At 42.1% G+C, this 27,586-nt stretch overlaps 1 protein-coding gene across 3 annotated transcripts in view; it reads left to right on the top strand.

Moving 5' to 3' along the window:
- Lrmda (leucine rich melanocyte differentiation associated) overlaps window positions 1-27,586 on the top strand; it is a 1,009,463-nt gene that overhangs the window by 456,467 nt on the left and 525,410 nt on the right. The window contains exon 2 of one of the 3 annotated variants that reach the window (XM_010607471.3): window positions 27,476-27,586. This exon is cut by the window's right edge and continues 10 nt beyond it. The exons of the other annotated variants lie outside the window; for them this stretch is intronic. Coding sequence (XP_010605773.1) covers window positions 27,493-27,586 — 94 coding nt within the window. The 5' untranslated portion in view covers window positions 27,476-27,492. The remainder of the gene's footprint in view (window positions 1-27,475) is intronic. 3 annotated transcript variants of the gene reach the window in all.

Raw genomic sequence — 27,586 nt, 5'->3', positions numbered from 1 at the left:
TAAATGCAATGACCTAACAAAGGATTGACTTCTCCTGCAGACAGGCCCCTTTTAATGGATGGAAAGGGAGGAAGCTTCATGTAGAAGGGAAAGGCTGTTTGCTGTGCAGATATGACAAAGGGGAAGTAGACAACCATTGATTTATGTTTGGGAATGACAGTTGAAAAATTCAGCAATAATCATGACAAATGAGAAGAGATGCAGTCAGAGGAAAACATGCCAATATATTAAGCCTGCAAAGAAATGCCAAGGTCACAGAGAAAGGTTCCCAAACTTCTGGTTTTGACAATCTTAATGGAAATAATAGGAACGATGGGTTAAAAGGGAAGGCTTGGCATGGTGGGAGGGCTGCAGGTGTCCACAATTAGTGGCTAGTTTGTAGAGTGAGTGGCAGAAAATCCCCCTTACACCCCTGGGACAGCATCTGTCCCCAGCAACTGAGGTGCTTCCGCTACTGCTGGGCCCGACCTCCTCTCACAGCCTTGGAAAAATCAAGCATGTATTTCAATTTCAGTATCAGTGGCTGGAAGCAAAGATGTGGGCAGGATGTGCTTCTGAAGCTTGATGGGGACTTTGCACCAGAGTCTCTAGACTGTGACGTGTCTGCCCCTTTATTTTATTTACATCTCATTTTAAAAGACTGATTCTAAGTAAGAAAGCAGTGAATTTTTAGTCATCTGCTTGGTTCAGTTTAATAACATGGTCTGTTTGTCTGTCTGTCTCTCTCTAAAAAAAAAAAATCTTTGTTTATGAGATTCAGTGCATTGACTCTGATAATGCTATACTCCAGTAAGAGAGACACAGTTCAGAAAGTTCTGTCTGTGGGTGTGGAAAGTGGATTTAAAAGCATGTACACATGTGTAGACAAGGAGGTGCCGTGGAGAGGTGTGGAAGAGAACCTTGTGACCTGGGAATCATCAGAGCTAGGTTATTGTTTGCTCCAAGCCGTAGAACTGTGGACAGCTTTCTTCACTTCTGTAGAGTTTAGTGTACTCATCTTTAGAATGGCAAAAATTGTGGAAGAAGACTCTGAATTCTCTTTCTGGTAGACAATGACAGGGTGAAGTATTTATCTAGACATGATCTGTGGAGATGAGTCTATTTGTAAGTATAGGCAAATGTCTAGCAAGTATATTTGCATGTATGTCATGGAGTCCCTGTTTTGTTCTATTCAGACCTCTGTAACAAACTACCATAAACTTAAGGTTGTCTTATAAACGATTAAACTTGATTTCTTATAGTTCTGGAGGCTGGGAAATGTAAGATCAAGGTGGTGGCGGATTTGGTGTCCGGTTATGGCTAACTTTCTGGCCCAGAAACAGCATCCTCTCACTGTGTCTTTACATTGTCAAAGGGATGAATAAGTTGTTCGGGACTTTTTAAATAAGGCTGTTAATTACATTCATGAAGGCTCCACCCTCCTGTCCAGACCCATCCCAAAAGGTCCTTCTTCCTAATACCATTACTGTAGGGGTAAGGAGATAAATATTAATTTAGAGGAAATACAAACATTCAGACCATAGCATTCATTTAGAGAGTTCAGTATTTTATTCAGCAATCACCATTGTATTTTAATATTTTATTTTGATTAATTTTCATCTGAATATTGTTTATGGGCTTAATTACAAGCAAGTGTTTTACTTAGAGGTGATTAAATGTCATGAAATCATTACTTTGTTTCTTGAGTAAAAACTGTGATATTTAGGGGAAGAAAAAGTCCTAATACACAATAATGTTGCTGTGGAGCCAGTTTCCAGTATGGGGAATGACAAGATACTGGCCATTGGAATTCTTCAGTCTTAGACAACATTTAAACTGTGATTACATTTTTGCTGAATTTGTTGAAGAGAGATAAATAATTTTTTTAAAAACTTTATTTTATTTGTGTGAAATAAGGTGCCAGGAAAAGCTTCAGTAGATGTATCTTAATTTGTGAATACTCCACTCTAAATGAAAAATGATTTTATTTTGAGCCAAGCAACTCCTTTTAGATAAGCCTCAAAGGGAAGTTAGCTCATTAAAAAGAATGGTCCCTTTTGGAGCTGTGTTGTATTATGATTCCTCTTCCCATTCTAGTAGCTTTGGAAGCCTGGTTTGGACAGGGTTAGCCCCAAGCCCTGTGTCACACCAACCTTGTGGCCATTTTCATGGAATGATCTGGGCACGTGAAAGTTCAAAATGAAGCTGACTCTGTGTTGAAAACAGTGTCCCCCATACCTCAAGCATGTGAACCAAGGGAGTTTCCAACTTTCATCAGTGAGATACCTTTCTAATGGTAGAAATGAAGCTGGGGGAGGACCAGGTTATAAATGAGTTGGATCTGGTAGTTGAGATTATCTTGGGTCTATAATGGTTTCTTATGACTTTGCTTCCACATGGGGCTGCAGAGAAGGCATATAAGGAAAGTAGCCTCTTTAGATTAAACATTTTCTAATCAGCTTTATCACTCATATTTGAATTTATCTTATTTGAGGAAAATGCCAATATATTAGCAGGCATGTATGATACACAAGGTGACCCTACCAACTTAATGACATAATACATTATCCTTAATGAAGTCAATATCTTGTCTTTTAGCTGTCTGTCTATTGGGGCGATTAATTGCAGTGTCATTAAAGTTAGCTCTCTTTTCATTTGAGCTTGACAAGTCGCATAAAACTAATGTTCTTAGTTATCAGCTACTGGAATAGGATGGAGGATGGAGGAAATTGTAGGACAAATAAGGGGGTACTGCTACAGCTAACTTAAAGGACTTTTTCCAATGACTGTTTCTGCAGGTCTCTCCTCACCCAGACTCTTGTATTAGTTGAAATGCTGGGCCGAGGTAGATCGCTTTGATTTAGCTGAGGTTTAGCTGAGGTTTAGCTGAGGTTTTGATATGGAGAAAAGAAGGTGCTGCTGAAAATGGCACCCAGTTTGGGAGATTTTGAGCGAGTTACTAGCAGGAGCAAGGGTCTGTGCACTAACCCAATTGCACTGTTACCTCCTAAACCAAGGTATACAAGTGGCTGTGAGAGGATGCGATAAAGGCCAGTTGAAACCATATATTCATTTAGCTTTGAAGGTTTTCTAATTTAATGGGCTCTCTGGCAAGAGGGAGCATTGAAGGTGGGGGAAGGGATGTGCGTATCCAAGCCACACTTTGCAAATGGTTCTAATAAACAGCAGCTAATCGTGGGCAATGTGGGAACCATAGCGCCTGGCCCAGCGCTAATTGTGAAGCCAAAGCATCACTCCCTGCCTTCCCCCTACCTTGGAAACTACCAGACAGGATGGCTGTAATTTACAGTGTGTTATCTTTGTCTATAGCGGCAAGATGATATGAAGTAAATCAAGGTACGAGTAATGAAAGACTGAGAATTTATTCCTTGGAGCACACTTTAAAGTGTAGTATCTGTTATAGTGGCACTGCCTGAAGACCCTGAAATGAGACTGGATGAAGGGCAATAAAGCAGCATAGAGGCTCATGTTAATGTTGTTTGTCTGAGGTTAGTAATTGGGTTCCACTGATGAGTTGTGTGAAGACAAAGTGAGAATCCTGGCTAGTATTGTAAATCTTACATTGTTGGAACAAGAAGCAATCCTAACAAATATTGATCCTCTTCGTGCCCGGAGGCGAGGAAGGAAGCTGAGAACTGCAGAGCACTGGCTTGTTTCAATAGCACCAATTACCTTAGTGAAACCCGCGCTCTGCATGAAATCCCAGGGTGGCCGCAAATGGTGAATTAGCCATGATTAGGCTTTTTAGATGAATCCCCCCAAAATCACACTGGCTTAGCATTCTGTCTCAATTATCTTTGTGGTCCTGAAAATATATTTTGTGTGAAGCAATGCCTTCCAGTTGTTAGAGGACCTGGACATGTGTGGATGCCAGACACAAGCTCATGTCCAGTTACTACCTTACACATAAAGGGCCAGAGTGAATGTGCTGGAATTTGCCTGCTGGACTTTGCTGAATGCCACCAAATTTTGGAGCTCACACCCCACATACCATGGAGTTTGTTGTTGGGCCTTTTGTTGTTGTTGGTGGTGGTGGTGGTGGTGCCTATGTATGGTAAGTGCATATCCTAAAGATCCTTGAAGAGATGATCTCAAGAGAAGGCATCTCCAGCTCTGGGGTGGTTGGGACTGACTTCCTGTTCTTCCTTTTTTTAATGTTAAGACCTTCTAAAGATGTAGGCTTACTGTATATGAATGTAGGAACTCTTCTTGGGAGTCTTCCCTGAGTTCTCTGGGTTACATGAGAAGAGAATGCTGATAAATGCTAAGGGGTCGCTTTCCACTTTGCTTCTTTCCAGGAGAACCATGTGTTCTCAGCATCTCTTGGCAGCTTCTCTCTCCCCCATTACCTGTGGCTGTGAGTTTGCAGTGATTATCCACAGAGGTCAGGTCTCAGGGCCCCGCCCAGTGGGCTTTGCTGGGAGAATCACTGGGGACCTCAGAATATTTGGTCTCAGACATGACATTGTGACATATTTGTTCCAGTATATGTGCTTAAGCAAAATTAAGATAAAATGAAGTCCCCCTCCCCAAAATCTGGCAGATAGAGGGCAAGGTTTTGAATAAAGAACCATTCATCTTCTAGAACAAAACTAGGGACAGGATGCCTTTCCAGTTTCCATGGCATAGTAATTAATTAGGTAATTAATTCCATGTTTATTGAGTGCCTAACATGGTGCCAAGGAGCAATGTGCATACCTAGTTTAAATAGATGGGATTTGTATTCTAGTGGCAGGTGGTGATGAAATAGAAGAAAGATACGGACAATTGCTGAACTGTGAAAAACATGGAGAGAGATATATTGGGGAAGTAAGTGGCTTGGGGTGGGCAGGTTTCTTTAATGAGGTGATCTAAAAAGGCAAAAAAAAGTTTTTCCCATTACATACCAAGCACCTGAAGCCAAATATTTCTCCTTCATATCTCCAACCAGTCTTTATTTTTTTTATTTATTTATTTATTAATTTTTTGATGCCTGGGATTGAACTCAGGACCTCGGGCCTTTGAGGCGGATTCTGAGATGCTGAGCTGAATTCCCGGTCTAGACAGTGTTACCTTTGATACCACACTTATCTGAGGACTTCAGAAATGTCTTGGGCCCCACAGGTCTGGTCTCTGTACATTTCCCAAGGTCTGGCTTCACTGTGAAACCAGTCTGGTTCTCCACCAACCAAATGGAAGCAACTGTGCTCTGAGTTCCCATGTGGCATCCTGTCTCTGCTGCACTTTGGCATTGCACACTTGCTGTCTTGTACTACAGGAGCTGCATGTTCATTACATCTCCACTCCTTGCCTGTGGGATCCTTAGCCATAAGAGCCATGTACCTGTAACATCTTGTCCCTTGTATCCCTCGGTGGTGTCTTGTACATCATAGATGTACCATAAATATTCATTCAATGAAACAATTTGAGAAAATCTAGGAAAGTGTATAGTATGTGTGTGGTGGGGGGAGACTATCGAAATTGTCTGGAGTTTGATCTGATGTGTATAGAAATGCCTCAGTGAAATAGAAAGGCCTTACCATTGTGGAGATATTTCACTGAGCCAGTTGTTACATTTGAACGGACTGGTGATGTCTGCCTGCCACTCCAGGCAACAAACACATTTTGGAGAGATTGTTAACTTGAAGGTTGTAATAAAATCTTTACCACTCTAAACAACTGGTCTTGGTGTCTACTAAGGGGGAGCGAAGACAAGCATGGGAATCTCTTGGTAAAAATGGTCTGACAGTGTTTAGCAAACCATTGTTGTGTACATATCAAGAAGCCTAGCAAATGCAGACTAGCTGCTTTATGATTTGGATGGAGCCCTTTGCCCCTGTCATGGGGCACTGCCTCTTGCAGCCAGCATGCATGCTTGTGACCCAGCTCTTGTCTCCGTGACAAGGAGAGGGGAGAAAGCGAGTCCATTGCCTATTGGCCTCCTGAGACACCTCTGAGGATTAAATAACTAATGACTATAAAGTGCTCCGTGAAAAGAGAGTGCTCTATAAAGTGTTATTGTTGGGGCTGTTAAAAATGGAAAACGACTTTTAATTTAGAAAGAGAACACTCAGCGTAAAGAGGGATAGCTGTAAAGCTTTTATCGCCACTTTGCTTTCTGAGGATTCTTAGCCGTTGGTGTTGGCATGATGGTCTGCTTGCCCAGGGCCTCTCTTACCTGCTTACTGTGCTTAGATGCCAGTGTCCCACTGTCCCCCTGACATTGTGCCGTCTTGGTCTCCTTGCTCTGCTGTGTCCTCTTGTGCAGAACTGTGCATTGATTGGCATTGGCTTGCCTGTGGATTAGAATTTAGGCATCTTTTCCTAAAAACCAGCCACCTGGCATGGAGAGTAGCCTGTCATTTGCTAGTTTTAGGATGTTCCCAGAGCAGACACACACACACACACACACACACACACACACACACCCGCACCACATATCACTTGTAAAGACTGAGGACTTATGACAGCCATACCATCTGAACAACATTCAGGCTGTCCTTTTATTTCTTAAGGACCAGAACACATCTCTTCCTATTTGTTGAGTATATTCAGTTTTTACTCCAAATTCAGAATTTTACCAACTATCTCTAGGCTTCTCATTCAAGTTCTGTTTTCTTTATGTCATACTGATGTGGCTGAGAGGTTTAAAATATATTGTACCTCTGCAGTCTGCATTATTATTTTATGATTTATGCATTTGGAATGTGTTTTTAATCATAGTGTGTAGGATTTACTTGGGCAGTACTTTTTTTCCTAGCATGCAGTGATGCCAGTCTGATTTCCTTGTTCTTTGGCTCCTCTGACTCCAAATACTTTGGCATCTAACCCTCCCCAACAGCAAGCAGCCCCTTCAAGAAAGGAGCCCATAAACTCAGTATTCATCTTGCGAATGTGGTGATGTGTTTGCATTTTTCTAACAGTGCTAAGTGGTGAGTCTTCATTTGTGCCACCTCACCCCGAATGTCCACCCAGAGACTGGGCTATTTATCATGCTCTCATCTCTTTCTCAAAGCCTGAACAAAGAGCTTGGGACCACTATAAACATGCTCCCTTTTACTGAAGAGGAAATTATCATATATTTTTGTAATAACCAATAGCATTTCAAATTAATCACATTTATGGCTTATCATCTAACTTATGCTTAACCTCTACACCTCACGAGGCTGATGATGACAGGCCCGTTAGTTAACCATTTGTAGGAAGTTAAGGGGAGGTAGAAATCCATGTGACCGATAATTAACCAGAGGAGCAATTCATTTTTAAAGGTGAGGTCATAAACACCATGCTTGCTTTATGCTTCCTTGGTAACAAGCAAAGTAAACCCCCTTGGTTTAGCAGTGATGCATTGGATGACTTGGCCTTGATAGACTTCTTACCAATGATGTGGTGAGTGATGAGGGATGCTGGTTGCACACCTTGGGTCTTCAGGTTCCTGGTCTTTGTTCCTGAAGCTGAGCATTTGAAGACATATAATACAGTTTATGGCTGGCCATCGAAGTATCACAGAGGCAATCCCACCTATGTAAGTGTGTGTTCTGGCTGTGGTTTTCAGTACCTTCTTGTTTGAGGCCCCATAAACCATGAGTCTGGGGTAAAGTGGGAAATGAATTACTGTGATGCTATAAATTATGTGTTTAGATCAGCTTTTGAATCAACTCACTCACTTGGAGGAGAGGCTCATAAGAAGGAATGGGCCACTTTGTGTTCAGGCCACCTTGGTCTGCAGGCAGCATAGGAACAACAAAGGATTCAAGGAAGAATGGTTCCAGGATGCTTGTTCCTTAATAATAGGATGCAAATTAAATTAAAAGATTCTGAATTGGATGACTAGCCAAAAGCACTCACTAATATATTTAACAAAAAATGAACAGAATACTGGTCTTTGGATTCATTTTCCTCTATTTGCAGGATTATATCTTTAAGCTCATTTTTGTTACTAAACCATGCCACTAGGAATGTCCTAGTTCACTCTTGCTAGGAGTTTTGTAGACCCTATCTCATTTAATCATCCCAAGAACTTTGTGGTGCATGTGTTGTCTTCCACATTTTATAGATGAGAAAACAGAAGTTCAGAGAGCTGTGGTGACTTGCCCTAGGCCATGTATCTGTAAGTTATACAACCAGATAGTTCTAAAACTCATGCCCTTGGCTTCTCTACTTTACTCTCCCTGAATTAATGATATATATTAGGGAGAAATATATACAGAACAGGTGGAGTTATCGTGGACCTCCTGCCTGGTATGTAGTCAAGAATGCTAATGGATTTGCTGTGATATATGTAATATATCGGATACTATACTTGAGACTTGGTGGTTATTGGGATATATTGTCTTATGAATTCAAATCAAAGACTTCCTGGATGATTAACTGTTCAAAGTTATTTGCAACATATTGGTACTAATGCATAGGAGACTGGCCAAAGTTATTTAGCTTCATAGAACAATAATTCTGAAAAGAACTTCAGATAGTTTTCTAGCTCAGGAGCTGCTACATGTCAGATATGCTCTGAGAACCTCATGTACGCAAACATCATAATCTTACACTGTACTGTTAAAACTTTGCCTAAAGAGCAAAAATCTCTAAAAGAAATTGAAGATAAAAAAGGAAGCACAAATAGTCAATAAATATATGAAAGAATGCTCAGTATCTTTAGCCATCAGGAAAATGCAAATCCAATGCAATTGAAAATGCAAATGCAAAAGCATTGAGAACCGATTTCACCTCAGAATGGGTATTATTAGGAAAAAGTATGCAGGCAAGGTTGTGTAGCAACAGGAACTATTAATGGCAATATAAATTAATATAGCTACTGTGGGAAACAGAATGGAAGTTCCTCAGAAAACTAAAACTAGAACTATCGTATGGCCTGGCTGTACACTCCTAGGTGTATATCCATGGGAAATGAAGCAAGTGTATGAAAGAGCACTAGTACACACACGAAGAGATGGAAGCAGCCTAGGTGCCCATTTACAGATGAATAGATGAAGAAAATACGGTATTTGTATGAACATGAATTGGATTAGACATGTTATGTAGCGAAATAAGCTAGAGACAGAAAAACAAGCATCATGTTTTTTCTCATATATGGAAACTAAAAACGCAAACTAATGATGATCCAGAAATGGAAGAGGTACTATTAAGAGTATGGGAAGAGAGTCTAGGGGATGGGGAAGAAGCAGGTACAGAGGAAGGTAGGAGAAGGGAGAGGTGAGATTAAAGCTCAACATATCCATGTAAGAAAATATCACAGTGTGATACCCACTGATGTGTGTACTTAATATATATTAGTAGAAGTATTAGAAAGAAATTTAATGATGAAATCAGTTTAACATGTTACTACATCTTTGTCATTTCCACAGATCTGCATTTTTTTGTAGAACTGAAATTTTATCTTGTAATGCCTTTTTCCAGCCAGGAGACTCTCTTTGAACATTTTTTTATTATTAAGATTTCTGGCAACAAATTCCCTACTTCTGCATACTTTGAACTGTCTTTATATTGCCTTCATTTTAAAAGAATACTGTCACTGGATATAGAATTCTGATTTGAGTGTTGCTTTAACAGGTCATTCCATTATCACTGGCTTGCATTATTTTTCATGAGGAATCAGTTGTCACTTTTTAATCATTGTTCCCCTGTATGTAATGTATCTTAATTTTTCTTTTAAGATTTTTCCTTTGTTTTTCAGAAGTTTGATGTAATGTTCAAAGGTATAATTTTTGTTGTATTTATGTTCTATGGATTTCTCGTTTCTTCTATCTACATTTAAAAATTTTTATAAAATATGTAGCATTTTTATAATTTATCTTTATAAATACAAATATTTTTATATATTTATTCAGATAAATACATGTATATATTCATATATATGCGTGCACACACACACACACACACACATATCCCTATTCTTTTTCTTTTCTCTTATTGGAGTTCTAATTGTATGTATGTTAAACCATTGAAAATTGTCTCAAAGGTCACTGTGTCTCTGTTTATTGTTTATGAAATTTTTTCTCTCTCTTTCTGGTTAGGTAATCTTTGTTGCTCTACCTTCAAAGTCACTGGCTCTTTCTTTTTCTTTGTTTTATTTTTCTGTTAAAGTCATATCTAATATCTAATTTTTATTTAAAATACTGTTAGTTTCCAAAAATGGTTCCCACATTTTCACTTGGTTCTATTTTTACTTCAGAATTGAATGAAATTCTCCTTCTACACTTCTGCTCATTCATTATAACTGTCTTTTCCCTTAAGACCTTGCTCATACAGATAGATGACAGTTAATTTAATGTATTGTGTATTCCAAAATCTGCATCAGATCAGAATACTGTTGACTTAAAAAAAAAACTATTGACAATGGGCCATATTGACACATTTCATAGTTTGTTTAGTAATTTATTGTTGTATCTTGGATATTGTGCTTTATACAATATATATACTGACAGACTGCAGTTCCTGGTGTTGCCTCCTGATTCCTTTTCTTTTGCTGAGATTTTTATTCCAGCAGGCAGCTAATTTGGCTTAGCTCAAGTTATAAATTATGACTCCCCTATGGGAAACATCACTTGAAATCTCTGTTTATTTCTTTCTTTCAGAATTACATGTGTTACTTAACTTTTAGTGTTATAATCTTACTAACAGATGTGCAGTTCAGAGTCATCCAAAGATTTAGTTGTAGTTTTTTGGGTTTTTTTTTAAGACTGGTCCCCTACCCTTTGTCCTTTTTTCCTCTCTGAGATCTCTCCCTCACTTTTCACCTGCTGTATTAGTGATGGTATCCGTTCTCTACTCTCCCAGCTGATAAAATGATGGATTTCTGCTTGTGTTTTAGCCACCTTGCCTTACAGACTTTTGTTAAGGGTCAACTTCCATTTAGTTTCTGTCTGCTTTGGGTTTCTTTCCAGTAACTTCCAGTAGTACTTTTTTGTCAAACTTCGTAATTCTTGTAGAGGGAGTGGTTTGGCCACCACAAGCTACTCTGTCATTACTGGAAGCAGACCTTCAGATTTTTATGAGAAACCAGTAAGTGGGATAATTTTCTCTTTGAAATATCCTATTTATTATAGGCAGATACACTGATACTAAAATACCATGTGTGAGGTAAAAAAAAAATCATGTCAATGGTCCAGATATGACCCTTGAGCCTCTAGTTTGCAAAATCTGATCTAGTTTAGTTCACCATTTTAGAGATGGGGGAATATGTTCAGAGAGTGTGTGACCTTACTGAGGTCATCTAGTATATATCATCTGGTATATAACTGAGTCTCAGCTAAGTCCATCTTCTTTTGGTCCAGTTAATGTACTTTTGACTACTTGCTACAATAGGCAACTGCTTGTTCTAAATGGGATGGCGTTTACGTGGGAGATAGCAGACAAAAACCCTAGCAGAGAGTAGACAGGCAATCAGGCCAGCTGCAGAAGCAAAATCACAGCAGGTGATTACTGGGCTGCTTTCTTCTCTTTGGCTTGGTCCACTAAATGTTTTTGGCACCAGAAGAACAGATAGATAGCTGCCTGGGGGCCTGACTCAATCCTTAAATCCAGATCACTTCAGATAATTCTAATATTTAAGGTTGCCAACTCTCCCCATGCTCACGTGACTACTTGATATTCTAATCCAAAGCATCGTCACAGTGAAGAACTTTTCCCTGCACCCTTCCTGTCCTCAAATGTCACTGTCACTTGTGAAGGTAGACATGGAGCATGTGGCTATACTTGGGGCTTTAGGATAGTTCTCTCATAAATGGCAGATTTAGGATCAGACAAGGAATTGGTACATCAGCCATAAATCCTGTGACGGATAATGGCAAATTCATTTGGCTGCTGGCATTTGATTTGTGGTTGTGTTAAAGGTCTCAGAACCTCTTAGAGGAGTATGATCAGAAAAATATGGTTCAAACTGCCCATCCTAGTTCCTTGTTAAGTGCTGGGTACTCAGTGGGGAGGCAAATGAGTGCACAAAACATTTCGACTTCCAGATCTGGTCTTTTACTATTTTAAAACATTAGTAACTTTGTCTTTAAACCTCAGTCTCCCTTTCCTAGGCTTATTTCATCTTTTATGGTAGTTGTATCCTTCCCTTTGTGGACATTTTTCTTTGTGCATGTTCCTTTTTACTTTTTACTTTTTTTTTTTTTTTGTCTAAGGACACTGTGCCCAGCCAAGTGGCTTGTCTTAGGAGGAGATCAGATGTCATCCATCCATAGATCCCTAGTGTGATGACTTTTCAGAGTTGGAAGAAACTTCTCAAAACTTCATGTCACATAGGAAGAAACAAGCAGAGGGGACTATGAAGTTACTTGAAGCTGTGTGCCTGGTTAAGGGCAAAGACACACCTAAAACTCAGTTTTATTTGTCCCTCCCCATCAGTCCAGTGTTTTTCCTTAACTCACTGGAGCCATTTAACTGTTCATGAAGATAAAGCCAGACATTTCCTCTGGTGTAAGAACTCTTCTTTACCTGAAGGTAGGCAATCACCACACCTTCTCCTGCCCTTCATCTTGGTATTGTACTGTACTAATTTTAATCGTGTGAAATGTCAGTATTTGACCGATTGTAACCTATACAAATGTCAGGTTTATATGGTTCAACCTAAAGCTTAAGATTTGACAAACATTATGTGTTGATTTTTCAGAAGCATTGTCTTCTCTCTGAGGGATTATTGAGTTGAAGGGTTTGGCTAGCTCAGGTGACTAGAACATGGAGTTGGTGACCCCAGATCAGAGGTTGGAAGATGGTGGTGGTTTCTGAGGTCCCCTCTTTCACCAGCCCAATCCTCAAGCCTCACTCCAGCCAGCTCCAGATAGGGCCATGTTTTTTCAGATATTGGCCCTTGGGTACTCAGCAAGGACCAGCCACCAGAGTAAGAGTTGGCTGATGCCCATCACGGACTACGGGGTAATGTGGAGGGTGAAGTTAGCCTTAGATACTGATTAGCCTGACTTGTAGTCTTGGATCCAGTCCTTTTCAGCAGGCTCTGACATTCATGTGTTTTTTTTCTTATATTTAAAGGGGGGATAAAATAACTTTCTTCATAATTTCTGAAAATTAAGCAACCTACTATGTAAAAGTACATATAATGCGTGGCATATAGTAGGGATTTAGGTAGTAGCTCCTTTTAACAACACATATTTGTTTGGTCATTTCAGGTTGCTAAGTGTCACCTTTGACCCTGCCCAGCACTTCCTGCCAATTCATAGATCTCTCCCCGCTGCGCTCTCTTCTGGAGAAAGCTGGTTGTTTCAGTGTTCTCTGCAGATAATTGGATTCTGTAGATAAAGTTTTTCCTCATGCGGAGATTGCATTTTTATTGAGGACACTGATATCTGTAGGGACCCTCACTATTTCTACTTTCACTTTGGGTTCATGGAAAAGCCTTGAATGCAACAAATTGTTGACTAAAACAAACTTCTTTGTAGACACTTACAGCCCACCAGGTAATCCAGTGGAGAGACCCTCAGTGGTGTTTGCATAATGGTATAAGTTCCAGCCTCACATTTAATGGTTAGTGATTGTGAGGGTTAAAGGTGGCTTTTCTCAAATTGCAGACTGGCTCTTACAGTCTGACACCAGTGCTCTATGTTCTTTGCGGGAGAAAATGCTGCTTTCACCCATAGATTATTGGGGAATTCCGGCCCAGTTCCAATTGCCCTGTGATAATGCAGCACTCTGTTCCTGAGCAGGTTAAGAACTGATATCCCCATTATGTAGCATATCATGAAATGAATGTTATTGTTAAGTATAAGGACAGGGCATATTAGTGGTATCTTTTATTACACAGTCTTCATTATAAAAGAACAGCTATTGCTAAAGTAGCCCCCATTTGATAGGTAGCGGGACATTGTTCTTGTGCTGTTGGTGCTGATTAAGGCTGGGATAATGCACTGCTCCTGCCTGTTAATGTCCATCAGGAACAAGGCAGATCAAGGTAAAATAGATGAGTGTATGTTGGCAACAGATTAAAAAGACCAGTGTGAAGTCCATTAATAATTCTCATATTTAGGATTTGCTTTCTACTGTACTCACCGAATCGTCTACATTTAATCTCTTCCCTGGGAGTCCAGCTGAGAGAACCTTTTTTCCCTCCTGAGTGATAGGCCTGGATTTTCTAAGACAGAGCATTTGTCTGTCAGGGCCCATGGCTGCTCTGGTGATTTACTTGCCATCAGATGATGTTGGTGTCCGGTTGGTGATATGGCCTTGCTGGATATGGGGAAATTTGTTACCTTTAGCTTTGACAGGAAGATAATTGCTGATGGTTAACAGAACTGAGCCAAATCCATTGGTTTTTCAGTAACACAAGCATAGGACTGGCTTTGAGAACCCTGCTTCTCTTACATAAACTGCAATTCCAGGCATTCTTTAAAAAAAAAAAGCATGTGTGTTTGTGTGTGTGTGTGTGTGTGTGTGTGTGTGTGAATGTTTGCATCTTGATGGAAATGATATCAAATATCAGATTATTCATCTTTTTTAAAGAAAAAAATCTCTGCAGATCACTAGCATGGGGGCTGAGTGCTTGTCCACTCTACAAAGAGAAGTGATAGGAGAATTGAGTGTGACTGTGTGTGTGTGTGTGTGTGTGTGTGCATGTGTGTGTTTAGGAGGGGTGTTATGAGATACTAGAACCAACTGGGCACTCAGGAAGAGGTTATTCCTCAGAAGGACATCACTTTATTAGGTGCCTCTCCTGAGACGACATAAATCTGGGCCTGCATCATGAGGCCTGTCAGTTTTTCTTCACACTGTGCAATCAAGTGACTGGTTCAACAATGTCTTGCAATGTGTGAGCCCCAAGGGCCTCTCTGTGAAAGTCTCAGAAGGATGGGAAGAAGCTCAGGGAGTCCCCAGGGTCACCTGTGTGCTTCAGAAAGCTATGGCAGCCCTCAGGCCAGGAGGATGGTGGATTCACATAGAATCCCTTGAAGAGAGCATGTGGACAGGCCACGGGACATGCTTTATGATTTAAGTAGCTTCCAGAAGGCATGTAGAAGAGTAGACCTTTCCTCTAGCCCTGCTTCTCTCATCCTCTGGGCATCATAACGCAGGCCTCTGAGAAGCACTAAGGTCATGCTTTGAACTCTGATTTGGAGCTGGAAGACCTCTCTTAGTGACACTGCAGGCCTTGTGTACCTTGAGATTTGCCTGTAGTGAGCTTGCTTGAGACACTCAGTGATGCTGTCTTTGCGTATGCAGGTGCTAGCATGGAGAGGGCCAGTTCTCACCTCCTTCCCCTTTGCTTTTGGAGAATTCCCACCTTGCCTGGAGACCCCAAGAGCGGGCAGAGGAGTTGATGCTATCAAGGCTGCCATGTGTTGCTGTTACCACTTTTTCCTGATGGCAGGAATGCTCTTCCTGAAGGCCAGCAAAACCCTAGGCCCTTTGGTTTGCAAAGAGAGGGTCCACCCACTAGAGGCAGGGACTCTAGAGGAGCCCTTGCGGAAATGCCAGGATGGGAAAGGGGAACCAGATATCACCCTCCCTGCTTAAGTCTGTGTGTAGATGATGCCATCCTTTCCAGGCTGGTCTGCCTGATTGCCATTCCTCGTCTCTTACATCTGCCCTCTGACCAAGCACTCCAAACCCATTGCCCACAGAGCTGTTGGCATCCCGCTCCTTTCTCTGTTAGGAGCCACCGTACTGGCCAAGACCTTATCAGTCCCTTCCTTGACCGTCATAGTGGCACTTTGGCTGGCTTCTACCTTCAGCTTCCTTTCCTTGCAGCTCATCCTGCTTATGGATTCAGCACTTACCATTGCAAGAGCATAGGATCTGGCCACAGCACGTAAACAGCAGTTTACTGTGCTCCTCTTCCCTCTTCTCCCTTGCACCATTGCTCTGTGTGGACTGACCACTTCTCTCCTTCCAAACTGTACATTCTTTGAGGGTTAAATCAGAATTCTCTGATTTTCTCCTGAGATGCTCATTTCCATCATTCCTGCCTGGCTAAGTCTCTTATTATTCAAGGTTCAACATCAGTACCATCTCCCCTCAGAAGTGTTCCTTATTTCCTTGGATGGAAGTGAAGTCCTCTTTGGATATCACTTGTATTCTTTCCAATTGTACTGCTCCCTCTACTTTCATATCTCTGTTGCTTCCCAGCTGTTCAGCACCACAAGGGCCAGGGACATATGCCTTGCTCTGCCCTCCTTATGCCCGACCTACCTTTGGCACAGTGATAACTTAGTAACAATTCTTGAGCGAATGGATGAAGTTAGAGCTTTATGATCCACTATCAACTGCAGGATTGCTATTCTTTTTTTTTGGTACTGGGGATCAAACTCGGGTCCCTGCACTTACAAGGTAATGGTGGAACCACTGAGCTAAATACCTGGCCCCAGGATTGCTATTCTGAATGCCTGGTAACTGGCTTAGTTCCTAAAGTAAGTGCTTTGTTTGCAACCCACTGTATACACATCATTGCTTAGTGCTGGGAAGGAGGAAAAGATACTCGGGTTATCATCTCTTAACTGCACACACAAGACAGGTACCATGAGTGCTCCCAGAACTCTCTCAGCAAAACCTCATGGTGCCTGTGCAGCTTTGCTGGCAGCTGCTCTGCTACGCACCAGTCAGAGATAGCATTAGAAGTGACATTGACCTGCCACCCCTGCTTCAGTTGTAGCAAAAGGTCCTGAGGGATGTGATGTTTTCCTTTCCCAAGGCTTCGTCCAGTTCACTGAGAAAACGAATGAATGATTTTTAAAGTGCTTTTAAAGTATGTGGGGCATGTAGGTGATAATGTAAGACATGACATGATTTCGAGCTAAATGGGTGATGGTGGGGGACAGACAATATCAAGGGATGTTGTGGAATCGGAGAAAACTGCCTGCAGGAGGAGGGTCTAACAGCCAGCAGGTAGGGCAGTATATGGCAGCAACTTGAGTTCACAGGCCTGAGGAGGGAAGAGCATTCTGTTTTTCCTACATGGTTGCCACAGCCTCCAGCATAAGGGGCCAGAAGTCACGGGGCTTGGACGAGACATTCTCTGACTGGAGAGCTAGTGCATATTACTGAATCATTTCTTTTCAATCCTTCACTAAGGGCGATCATTAAAAAAAAAAAAGCCATCCTTCCTAAAATCTGCCTTTACCTTGTGGTCATCTGTTTCGTTTTGACTCTCCAGACTATTTCTGCGTGCTTCCTTGGCTCTCCGTGGGTAATCTCTCTCCCTACATGATAAATACACATTTGAACATATTGATTTGCTGCTCCCCCTTTGAAAAGCTTAAGAAGGCTGACCTCTGCTCGCTGTCGTCTGACTGGAATTTTTCAGGCTGACCAATCGACCCCTGGAAAGGCTGAGATGTTACCTGCGGCCCTTGAGAGCCTTTCTGCACGACTGAGGCTGTCGTGGTGGCGGCCAGTTGGCAAATGCCTGAAAGGAAGGCCTTCTAATAAAATGCTGTATGCCTATGGCTCAAATCTAATGACTTTTAAATAGCTCACAGGAAGAAGAAAATCTCCATCGTGGTGACTAGAAGCATTACCCCAAGGGAAGTGCTATTTTCCAGACTTGTCTTGGAAGCCCCGGGGTCCCCTCAGCCCCGAGTAGATGATGGCATCTTGTGCCTTCAAGTTTGTGCCCTCCCTACCTCCTGTCCCCACCCCACCGATCACTCCTCATTTTATTTTCTTTCCTTGGTTTTACCACGGTATGACCTCGTGTTGTATTTTTTCTGAATGACAATGAAAGTAATTGAAAATATTGATTGGCAGTACAGTTAAGTTGTCAACACAGCCATTTAATTTGTCAGGAGGACTTGTTAAATTGTCAAAAATCATATAAAAAAACTCCTTCAGTCACTGATGATATACATTAGAGATGTTCATGAATCAAATGGGCCATTTTGGAGATAAGTGTTGAAGAAAAATTCTGAAATTGTTTTCTTCAGGTACATTTATGTTCTGTCCCTTTCCTTCTCTGGGTATCATTCTGTAACCCCCTCCCCCATGTCTGTCTCTCTTGTTCTTTCTCCTTCTCTCTCTGTCTCATCATACACTATATCTATTCTGAGAGGCAGGGTGAAAGAGGGATTTTTTTCCGGTGGAGCCCCACTCAGGGTATCACAACAGTGAATAAATCTTTTGTAGTGACTGGATTGGTATAGTCTGAGGCAGGTACACTAAGGCAATTAGGACAAAAGCTTGCAGGGTTACCTTTTCCTCCACGTGTAGGATTTAAAGTGTATATTTCAGGGTTTGTATTTTTTTCTCCTTCACATTGCAAATGTGTCTGAGAAGCTCTGGGCTGTTGGCTTTCCCTGTCTTGTATGAGATGGGTGGGCAACATCCAGCTTCAGATACTGGGGACACTGTTGTCAACCCCCACCCATAATGTAGTTTCTGAAAGTGTTCCCAAATGAAATTGGAAGGACTTGTATTTAGATTTAAGAATAGTGATATCTGCTACCCCTTGATTAAAATGAGCCAGCTTATTGTTGATATTTGTCTTTACCTCTATTTGATATAATAGTGAATTTGGCCCCCAGAATACAATTTAATCCATCCTGAGGGTATAAAGCATTTTATTGGAAGGCTATGGGACCACTCTCATAGTTCACAGGAAGTCTAGTCTAATAGACACAATTCTATTCCAAAAATTCTTCCCAAGACCTACCCACAGGAGGCCTCATTCTCAGCCCTGCCATAAGATGAGACATTGCTACACCGATGGTATTATGTTAAATGGCACAGGGGACATGAGAGACAGGAGACTATCCAGCAGGCCAAGACTGGGGCATGGGCCCTAAATACATAGCACTTTCCTCAGCTGGTGAAGGCAGAGAAGTGGTAAACACAGCATAAAAACCATTGCTTACTTGATGATGGAAGGGCTTGTGTGAGAAGGTATCTGGGCAGCCCATAGGAGCAGACAGTAGATCCCAGCAAGGAATCAGAGGCATCAGATATACAGCTGAGAGGACATGGATTCTGCCAGCAACTTGAATAAGGCAGAAAGGTTATCCCCCACCCCTTGCTGTTCTCCTGGTAAAGAGCACAACCAGACTGACATCTTGATTTGACCTTATGATTCCCTGAATGTAGACCCAGGTGATGGACAGTGTAAAGTTTGGGCTCATGCATCTACTTCTATGGTGTAGGGTCAAGTTGTATCCTCCCAGGTAAGGCATTCCCTATCATAAACTCCTGAGAGCTTCTGGGAAGACAGTATAATAAATACCTGCTACAACCGAAACCGCAGGCCAGGGTGGTTGAGGTACATGATTTTTCACCTTTCAGTACGTCTGCCATGGAGATGGATCTTTTTCAGTCCTAGTATTTTATGAGAGAGCTGATGACCATGTCTGTTGTTGGATATCTGTCTCTGCCTGTGCTTGGCCAGCCGTGGTAGCTATTCCTGATGGTCCCTCTGAACTGTGACCCCCAAGGTGTCAGTCAACAAATCCCTGAAGGGACCTTCATGGAAAGACTGTAAGTCTGGTCGTTATCTTGAGCCTTCTGTTGACATTTCTTGGTAAGATTCAGAAGGTACCGGTATGAGATCCTGCAGAATGCTTGTGGGTAGCTGTATCTTCACCACTCTTGAAAGACAGAGAAGGTGATATTTTGCATGGAAAATATAAACATTTCTAAGCTTTGAGTTGAAAAGTGATTCCAAGAGTTCAGGCAGTGAGCAGAAGAAGTTTCTGGAATACATTATCCCATAAGTTTCACATGTATATACATTTTTATAAATGTGCACAATTGATAAAAATCCATGTCTAAATTAGTCTAAATGGACTATTTTAGTAATAGTAAATAAAAATTCAAGGTTATTGGAAAGCATTATGTTGCAGTTTAAGAGCTTTGTTTTTCTCAGCATACATCATGGTATATTAAAATCAATGGCATATTAGATTCAGGTAATTTTAAATAAAATGTTTTTGTGTATTTCACATTAGCTATAAGATAGGGATATTTTACTTGGAAAAGTGGTGGTCAAGTTTTAAGCACTGTAATTGGCTGGAGAAATTGAAGCTGTTTTTAATTCAAATATTGCTCAGGTTCTTGTTAGACTCCAGGAGATGAGTTGAGAGCCTGGTGTAGGTCATCATTATGCTAATCCTGTCCCTCAGCAGCTATACCTATGAGTTTCTCCTGCCGCCTTCACCACCCTGGACACCTTTGGGCTCTCTGATGAAATTGATAGTCAGACATGAGTGAGATCAGAGGTGAAAGATTGAGACCAGGAGTTGTTTGAGTTGGTGTCCTTCGTGTTTCTAATACGCCTTTACTTTTGCTTCTGTCCCCAGCTGGAATTCTACTTTTGCAGAAGGAATACAAGAGACCCCACTTTGGTAGATATTTACTGTTACCTAGCTGTGAGACCTTGGTCTCAGTATTCTTTAGGCTCCCTATTTCTGTCTTTCTATAATGTGAAGGCTAATTCATAACACCTCACATGTTGCCTCCAGTGCCAGTATTTTGTTTTCACAAAATTTTTCCCATCTCCCTTATTGCATTTCTTTGATTTTCCAGTTTTTTTTACAAATTTGTACACTTTTTTTGAGTGCTGTAGTTTGCTGAGCCCTGTGCTGAAAGCCCTGTGGGAGAGAAGCTAACAATGTGATTCTTACCCTCAGGGAGCTTACATTTCACCCCAGAATGAGGACAGAGATCTGTGATAGAAATAGTCAAAGAACACCTGAGTAAGTAGATAGCAGAATGAACAGTGTGGGCCATTAAGAACAGGAGGGTTTTGTTTTGTTTAGCAAGGAACAAGCTGGAGGGTAAGGGGTAAATGGTGTGTGAACTTAAATAAATCAGGAGTGCTTATTGTGTTTGTCCATTGGGGTCTCCAAATTGCCTCTCATTTGTTCTCATTCTGGGCATTTAAATGGGGCTGATGTCAGGTGCAAAACACATGAGGACCTGCAGGGCAGACTTTTATCCTCTGGGTTTCGTCCAGACACCTCTGAAGGTCAGAATAGATTGGGAAGTCTGCACGCCTTTTATTCTGCCACCATCACGTGAGTCTTTTCCCTGAAGCCAGGGCTGGATAATTGCCACAGCAGTTCAGGGACCTCAAACTTCTGTAGTCTTTTTCCACTCTGAGGTCCTTTACGGGCCCAGGCTCCACCTACCTGGTTGCTTTTCCAGTCTTTAGCTGGTCTTCCATGTCTTTGTTGCCAGAGCTGGCTCACCAGTTCGGTACTTGTGTTCTGTCTCACGGGAAAGATGAGGCAGCATGCAGCACAGCCTGTACCCTTTTGAAGGATATGATACCAGCTTCACACACTTGACTTGTACTTTGTTAGCTTGGTCTTCATCACGTGGCATCACTGAACTGCAAGGGTATCTGGGAGATGTAGTCTCTAGCTGAGCTGCCATGAACCCTGCTTCAGCTCAAAGGGGATCCCATTGCTGAGAGGAAAATAAGGAGAGGTGTGTCAGGGATAGGTAGCCATCTGCTATCATTGCTGTCTCTGCTTTTTTTTCAGTTTGCTTTTCTTTCCACTAAGCAAGGAGCTCCTCCCCCTAGTGTCTATTCTTCCAGCATCTATATTTCACTTTTACAATCCTAATGCTTATAATAACAATTAGTACATGGGAAGTATTTTAAAAGTGTTTGCTTCTGGGGGGTAGACACTATGGTACATGCCTATAATCCTATCACTTGAGAGGCTGAGTAGGGGGATCATGAGTTCAACGCCAACTTTTATAATGAGACCCTTTCTCAGAAAACCAAACTGAAAAAGGGTTTTCTGAATGAGCAACAAATCAGTGAAAGAATGAAGAAATGGATTGTTGAAGGCACTCACAATTTGGGGCCCTTCTCCCTCTTGGGCAGCAGTCTTTGCATTTGAGTTCGTTCAACTGGACCATAGTTGGGCTGTGCTGTGTTTGGCCCCAGAGAGACTGCGTGGCTTCACCCACACCACAGCCTTTGAACCCAGGACTGGAAAGATGAAGGACTATCCCATTAATCCTTGCACCATTTGGCCTCCTTATCGAGTGGCCCAGGCCCCTCCTTTGTTCCGGACAACAATGAAGGGTGCCTTTAAGAAATCTCCAGCGAGTACTGAGGCATTGCAGATTAGGTCAGTGGAACTGCTGCTAGGTTGAGCATGATGGATGAGCAGGAGAATGAGTTTCTGCTGCACGGTATTGTGAAATCTTTTCATTGTCACCAACGGGCCTATGAGGAACTGATGAATGAGGGAGCAAGTGTCAGAAACGCCCTTCCTTGCCCCAGTACAGTTTTAATATCTCCCTGAGCTACAGGATGAGTATTGATAAAAGTAAAGTTTAAAAATAGCCATGGAGTGATGGGTAGCCATGATTTAAGGAGAACAGCAATGGGGTTAGAGAGGGTTCATTTTCCTGAAAGTACACGAGAGAGAGAGAAAGCGGGGAGAGAGAGAGAGAGAGAGAGAGAGAGAGCGAGAGAGAGCGGCAGCAGAGTTGGACTGTGAGGGGAAAGAGCAGGATGCTTTTATAAGAGGCTAATGTGATGAGGATGACGAGGGCTTTGACGGATGAGTTAGATCCATCTGGTCGCAGTATATGTAATAAATAGCTGTGCTCGGCTGTGACCTCTCCCACTTACCAGACACATCTTTCTCTTTTGGGATATCCAGGAGGGAGCTTCCATTAGAGCAAAGAACCCGTCATGAGCCTGAGCTGGGGATGTTTATGGGCTTGTGCAGAGGGCAAAGAGGAGATGGTATCCGAGTTACAGGTTTATAAACCGAAAACTGTAACCTGTGCATGCCTTACTGGAGACCGCTGGCGACAGAAATGGTGTCTTCATGGCTGCCGCTGCCACCCAGGGGAGAGGAGAGGGATGGAAGGAGGAGGGCGGATGGGGGGCTGCAGTCAGTCCCAAGGGCTGTTTAGGGGACACCTTGGTTTCTTGCTTATGTCAGACCTGGGCTCCTTTTGTCATACTTCCTTTTGCGGTGAGCAATGTTAAACTAGACTGGAATTGAATGGCTCTGTAACTAGGAGTTTAATTCTTAACCAGGACAGTTTGGGAATGGGGTATCCTGGTCAATTCAATTTTCCAGTTACCTTGTTAGAAACATCATATAAAAGGTATTTGCTCAGATTCCTGCCTTAGAAATTTCACCAGAGTGAATTTATCACTCTGGGCCCTATGTTGGTTTTGGCTTATTGTTTTCCACATCGGTAACTGTTGTCTTCCCCCAAAGATGGAAAAACGTGTCCTGGGCCTGGGGCATGCCCCAAAGTGTTCTGGTCCAGAAGACCTGCCCAGTTTCTCTAATAAATGTCCTATGCTGATTTAACTTTTTGGGGGGATACTTAAAGTTTTGATATATTTAGGAAATAAAGAGGAAAGAAATGGAATGTGCCACTGAGTAGTAAACCTGGGAGAAAATTTGAAAACAATATGGGTCTGTCTTCTGGAGTTCAGTGGCAGATCTGAGGATATCAGCAACTTGTTTGCTTCCTTGGGACCCAAAGGATCTTAGAAGAAGCCAAGTGTGAGCCCCTCCCGCCCATGCCCCGCCAGGGATCACAGGAGTGGCTCTCTGGTGTAGCAAGCCAGCTGGAACATGGCCCACTGGCGAGAGGACTGGGATTGTCTCACACTTCGCCCTCCTGGTTTCCCTCCTCTTTGTGAGTTTCCGTTCTGTGGGGAGTTGGAGTGAGATTGGGAGCAGAGCCTGGCACAACACTGGTATGTGTCAGAGCCGTCTTTCCTGCCATGGGCGACTTCTGCCCTCTGAGCATCTGCTGCAAGCTCTGGTCCCTCAGTCCCGAAACAAGCATGCGTCCGTATGCATTTCTGCAGTTAATTTTAAGGGCTTTTTGCTAGAATTATTGCCAGGTTAAGAACTCTGCTGAGCAATTATGGAAGCCTACTGTATGTGCACGTAGCCATATATGTGTGTATGCATCCACATGTTTATTACATATATTTGCTTATACACATGAAATAACTAATCAACTCATGTTCAATTACTTAATGATTCAATATTCAGTATCAAAGGTATCCAAGACCCTGCCTGTTTATAAGCACCTAACTTATTAGTCATATAACTTAAAAACTTTGGGTTTTTCTGTTTAGCTTAAATGTTAGTTGTAAACTACCAAGAAATTTTCCTTTGGAAAAAACAAGATAAAATAAGAGAATTAAGGCTACCCAAGTGGAACTACCCCATATAACTCTGCTACAGGTTAGTTTGTCATTGACATATCACTGTCTTCTTCCGTCTCACTCTCTGCTACTCTACTTCTTAACCTCTGCTACTATGTTTTCTTTAAATGCCAAATGCCCTCCTCCTGGCCGGTGCCTTCTCTCTCTCTCTCTCTCTCTCTCTCTCTCTCTCTCTCTCTCTCTCTCTCTCTCTCTCTCCACAGCATGCCCATGTGTTGCTTTAACTTCTCTTCAGAAGGAAATTCTAGTTTTTCAGTTTCATGATCTCTGATGGATATGAAGAGGAAAACAGAACTCTGGAGCTAATTCATACTAATGTGTAAATACCTGATCATGTCAAATTCCCCATAGATAGTCATGTTTAGAAGAGGACATGTTTTAATCCAAATCAGCATACAGCTCCTGAATCTGGGCAATATGGCAAAGGAAGACTTTTAAACAGTAATATTTACAGGGAAAAAAGAACTGGTTTCAGAAAAGAAAGCAGCTCAAAAGACAAAGGATGATAAATGTGAGTATTGTTCTTCATGGGAAAACCACTTGGAAAGATTTGAAGGCAAAAACTGACCTCAGGCACCAGGGACAGAAAGGGAGAACACTTTATGTGCAGAATTTCATAACCCTTTTAGCTGGAGGTTTCTGTGATGGGAAGAAAGGTGGTTTTAATCAAATGCATAGGGACAGACCTGGTCTCCAAACTGAAGAGGTCTTTCCTCCTTGTATGGGCAAAGTGATCAAACCTTTTGATAGCTCTTAGGTGACTTTATTTTATGAAGGGGGAACCTAGTGGGAAAAAATACTAGAGCCAAGATGAACAAAGAAAATTGTGGATCTTAGAATTAACCTCCTGTCTCATGATGATATCTTGTCAAAAAGAGCAAAAAAGAGAGAGAAGAAAAATATTTTCAATAATCTTGGCAGTCCTCAAATGAAAAAGGCTTAATTTTTTTTTTGGGGGGGGGTTTTGAGACAGGGTCTCACTATGTACTTGAGACTGACCTGGAACTCACTATGTAGTCCAAGCTCTTCTCGAACTCACAGCGATCCTCCTGCCTCAGCCTCCCGAGTGCTGGGATTACAGGCATGTGCCACCACGTCCAGCAATATTTTAATATATTTCCTTCAAGTATTCTTCTATTTTTTAAGTGCTGGGATTACAGGCATGTGCCACCACGTCCAGCAATATTTTAATATATTTCCTTCAAGTATTCTTCTATTTTTTAATATAGAGTATTTTATAGCCCATCTTTTTACTTGATTTCATAGCTCGTGCATTTTCTATACAATTACATATCCCTAATGAAAGGACTTCAGTGACCACCTAATATTCTGGTAACGAGGAGCTTTTGTTTCCTTGTTGTACTGTTACTCAATTTATAGCACACGTGTTCTCCATATGGGTTTTAGTCTCTGGATTGAAGCCTGGAAGTAGACATGGTGGTCAGAGTGTAGGGATGTTGGTGGGTCCTTGAGACCCTGGCCACATTACTTTAGCAAAAGGTTATTGCAGGTTTGTACCCCTGACAGAGTTAAGCTTGACCATAGACCATAGACTTTGAAAGGCAAAGGAGCCCCTGGTTCTCAATGGAGGGGACTGGAGTCCTCACTGGAAGTGAAAGCGTGAGAGAAGGATAAGAAGGCAGGGACCAGGCCATTCGTAACCTCCCCTCAGGCAGGCATTGACCTTAACACTGATGTTCTCCTACTGAGGTGCATGACTGCTAGAGCTATTGTAACAAAATACCACAACTGGGTGGCACAAATAACAGAACCGTATTGTGTCATACTTCTAGAATCCAGAAGTCGGAAGTCAGGGTGCCAGTGGGTCTAGCTCCTCCTGAAGGCTATGAGAAAGACCGTTGCAAGCCTTACCCCTCACTTCTGGACCGTGGTGGCCATCTTTGATGTTTCCGGCTTATGGAAGCATTAGCCCTGTGTCTGTCTTTGTCTTCACACATCATTTCCCTGTGTGTCTATGTCCAAAACCCCCTACCCCATTTTTTGGGGGCAGTGCTGGGAATTGAATGCAGAGCCTTTGCACAAAGCTACACCCCTGTCCCTTCTTATTTTTTTGAGACTAAGTCACTACATTATCCAGACTAGGCTCAGACTTACTGATCCTCCTGCCTCAGCCTCCCAGAGGGCTGGGATTACAGGCTAAACTTTCTCCTTTTTAAAAGAACAGTAGTAATACTGGACCAGAGAGCCACCAGACCCCAGTGTGATCTCACCTTAACTACGGTGCAGTGACAAGGTAATGGGGGTTAGGATTCCACTGTCTACATTTTGGAGGACCACAGTTCACTTCATAATAAAAAGCCTCTGGGTACTGACCCCATGATCACATCACTGCCCTTCTCTGGGCCTGGGTTTCTACCTCTCTGAAACAAAGCCAGTGGTTCTCAAAGTGGGGCCCTCAGCCAGCAGCATCAGTGTCACCCAGGAACTTCCTGGAGATGTAGATTCTGAGGACCCACCTTAGAAGTCCTGAATCAGAGGCCAAGGGCCAGCAGTTCTGTTTTATCAAAGCTTCAAAGTGATTCTTGCACACAAGGAAATATGAGACCCACTGGATGAGTTTACCTGCAGGGTGAGAATCCGGAAACACCGCCATCTCCAACCCCAGTGTGTTAGGGGCTCCGCCCCTGTAGGCGTCCTGTGTTGGGAGAGGCAGATGTGTGCAGCCAGCTCTTTAAACCCATTCGCTCATCTGGATTTTGCCTTCAGTGAATAACTCCAGCATCTCCACAAGGCCCTGCTGTTCTTCCAGTCTCCATCCTGTCCCTCCAGAAATGTAAATTCACCCAAAGTCGTGTTTATTGACCAAAGAACTGTTACTGGCCCCTAGCCCAAAGTTTTGGACCCTTCTCCTTGTGCCACAATGCAGCTTTTGGTTTTGCTAAACTTCAGCCTGCCCCTTGTTTATTCTCATTTCCTAAGGGACAGCCAAGGCCAGCAAGACGACTTGGCTCACGGGCCTAGATGTAGAAACATCCTGTTATTGATATATGGATTGCCCAGAAAGGCCTAATGGAGACTGCTGTGGGGTTCAGGGAAGGCCAATTAGGGGATTAATTCATTAGAGTCTAGCTACATGCTGTTATATCTATTTATTTATTTAGGCTAATGTATTGTGCTTATCTTCTTATAACCATAAGTACCTGTCAATAGTTGATAATGTACTTGAATTTCCTTCTGTGTATTAAACTTTTACATATTGGACATTTTATGTCAGGAACGAAAGTTTACTTTTCACTTTGGCATCTCAATAACTTAGGATCTTATTTATACTAGAAAAGCAATGCAGCAGTCTCTGTTGCAAATTGGCCAATCGAGGTTTACCACATCTGACATGACCTAATATTCTTGTTCAAGCCATTCTACCTGCACGAATGTGCTCGTCACCATATAATAGAGCAGAGCTGTGCACAGAATACTATAATGCCTACTACTTCTCCACACCTTCCACTGCAGGACAACTGCTGT

Source organism: Fukomys damarensis, unplaced genomic scaffold (genome assembly GCF_012274545.1).
Source record: "Fukomys damarensis isolate Sample0158 unplaced genomic scaffold, DMR_v1.0_HiC HiC_scaffold_20, whole genome shotgun sequence".
NCBI lineage: Eukaryota > Metazoa > Chordata > Mammalia > Rodentia > Bathyergidae > Fukomys > Fukomys damarensis.
This window is presented reverse-complemented; position numbering and strand designations above follow the sequence as displayed.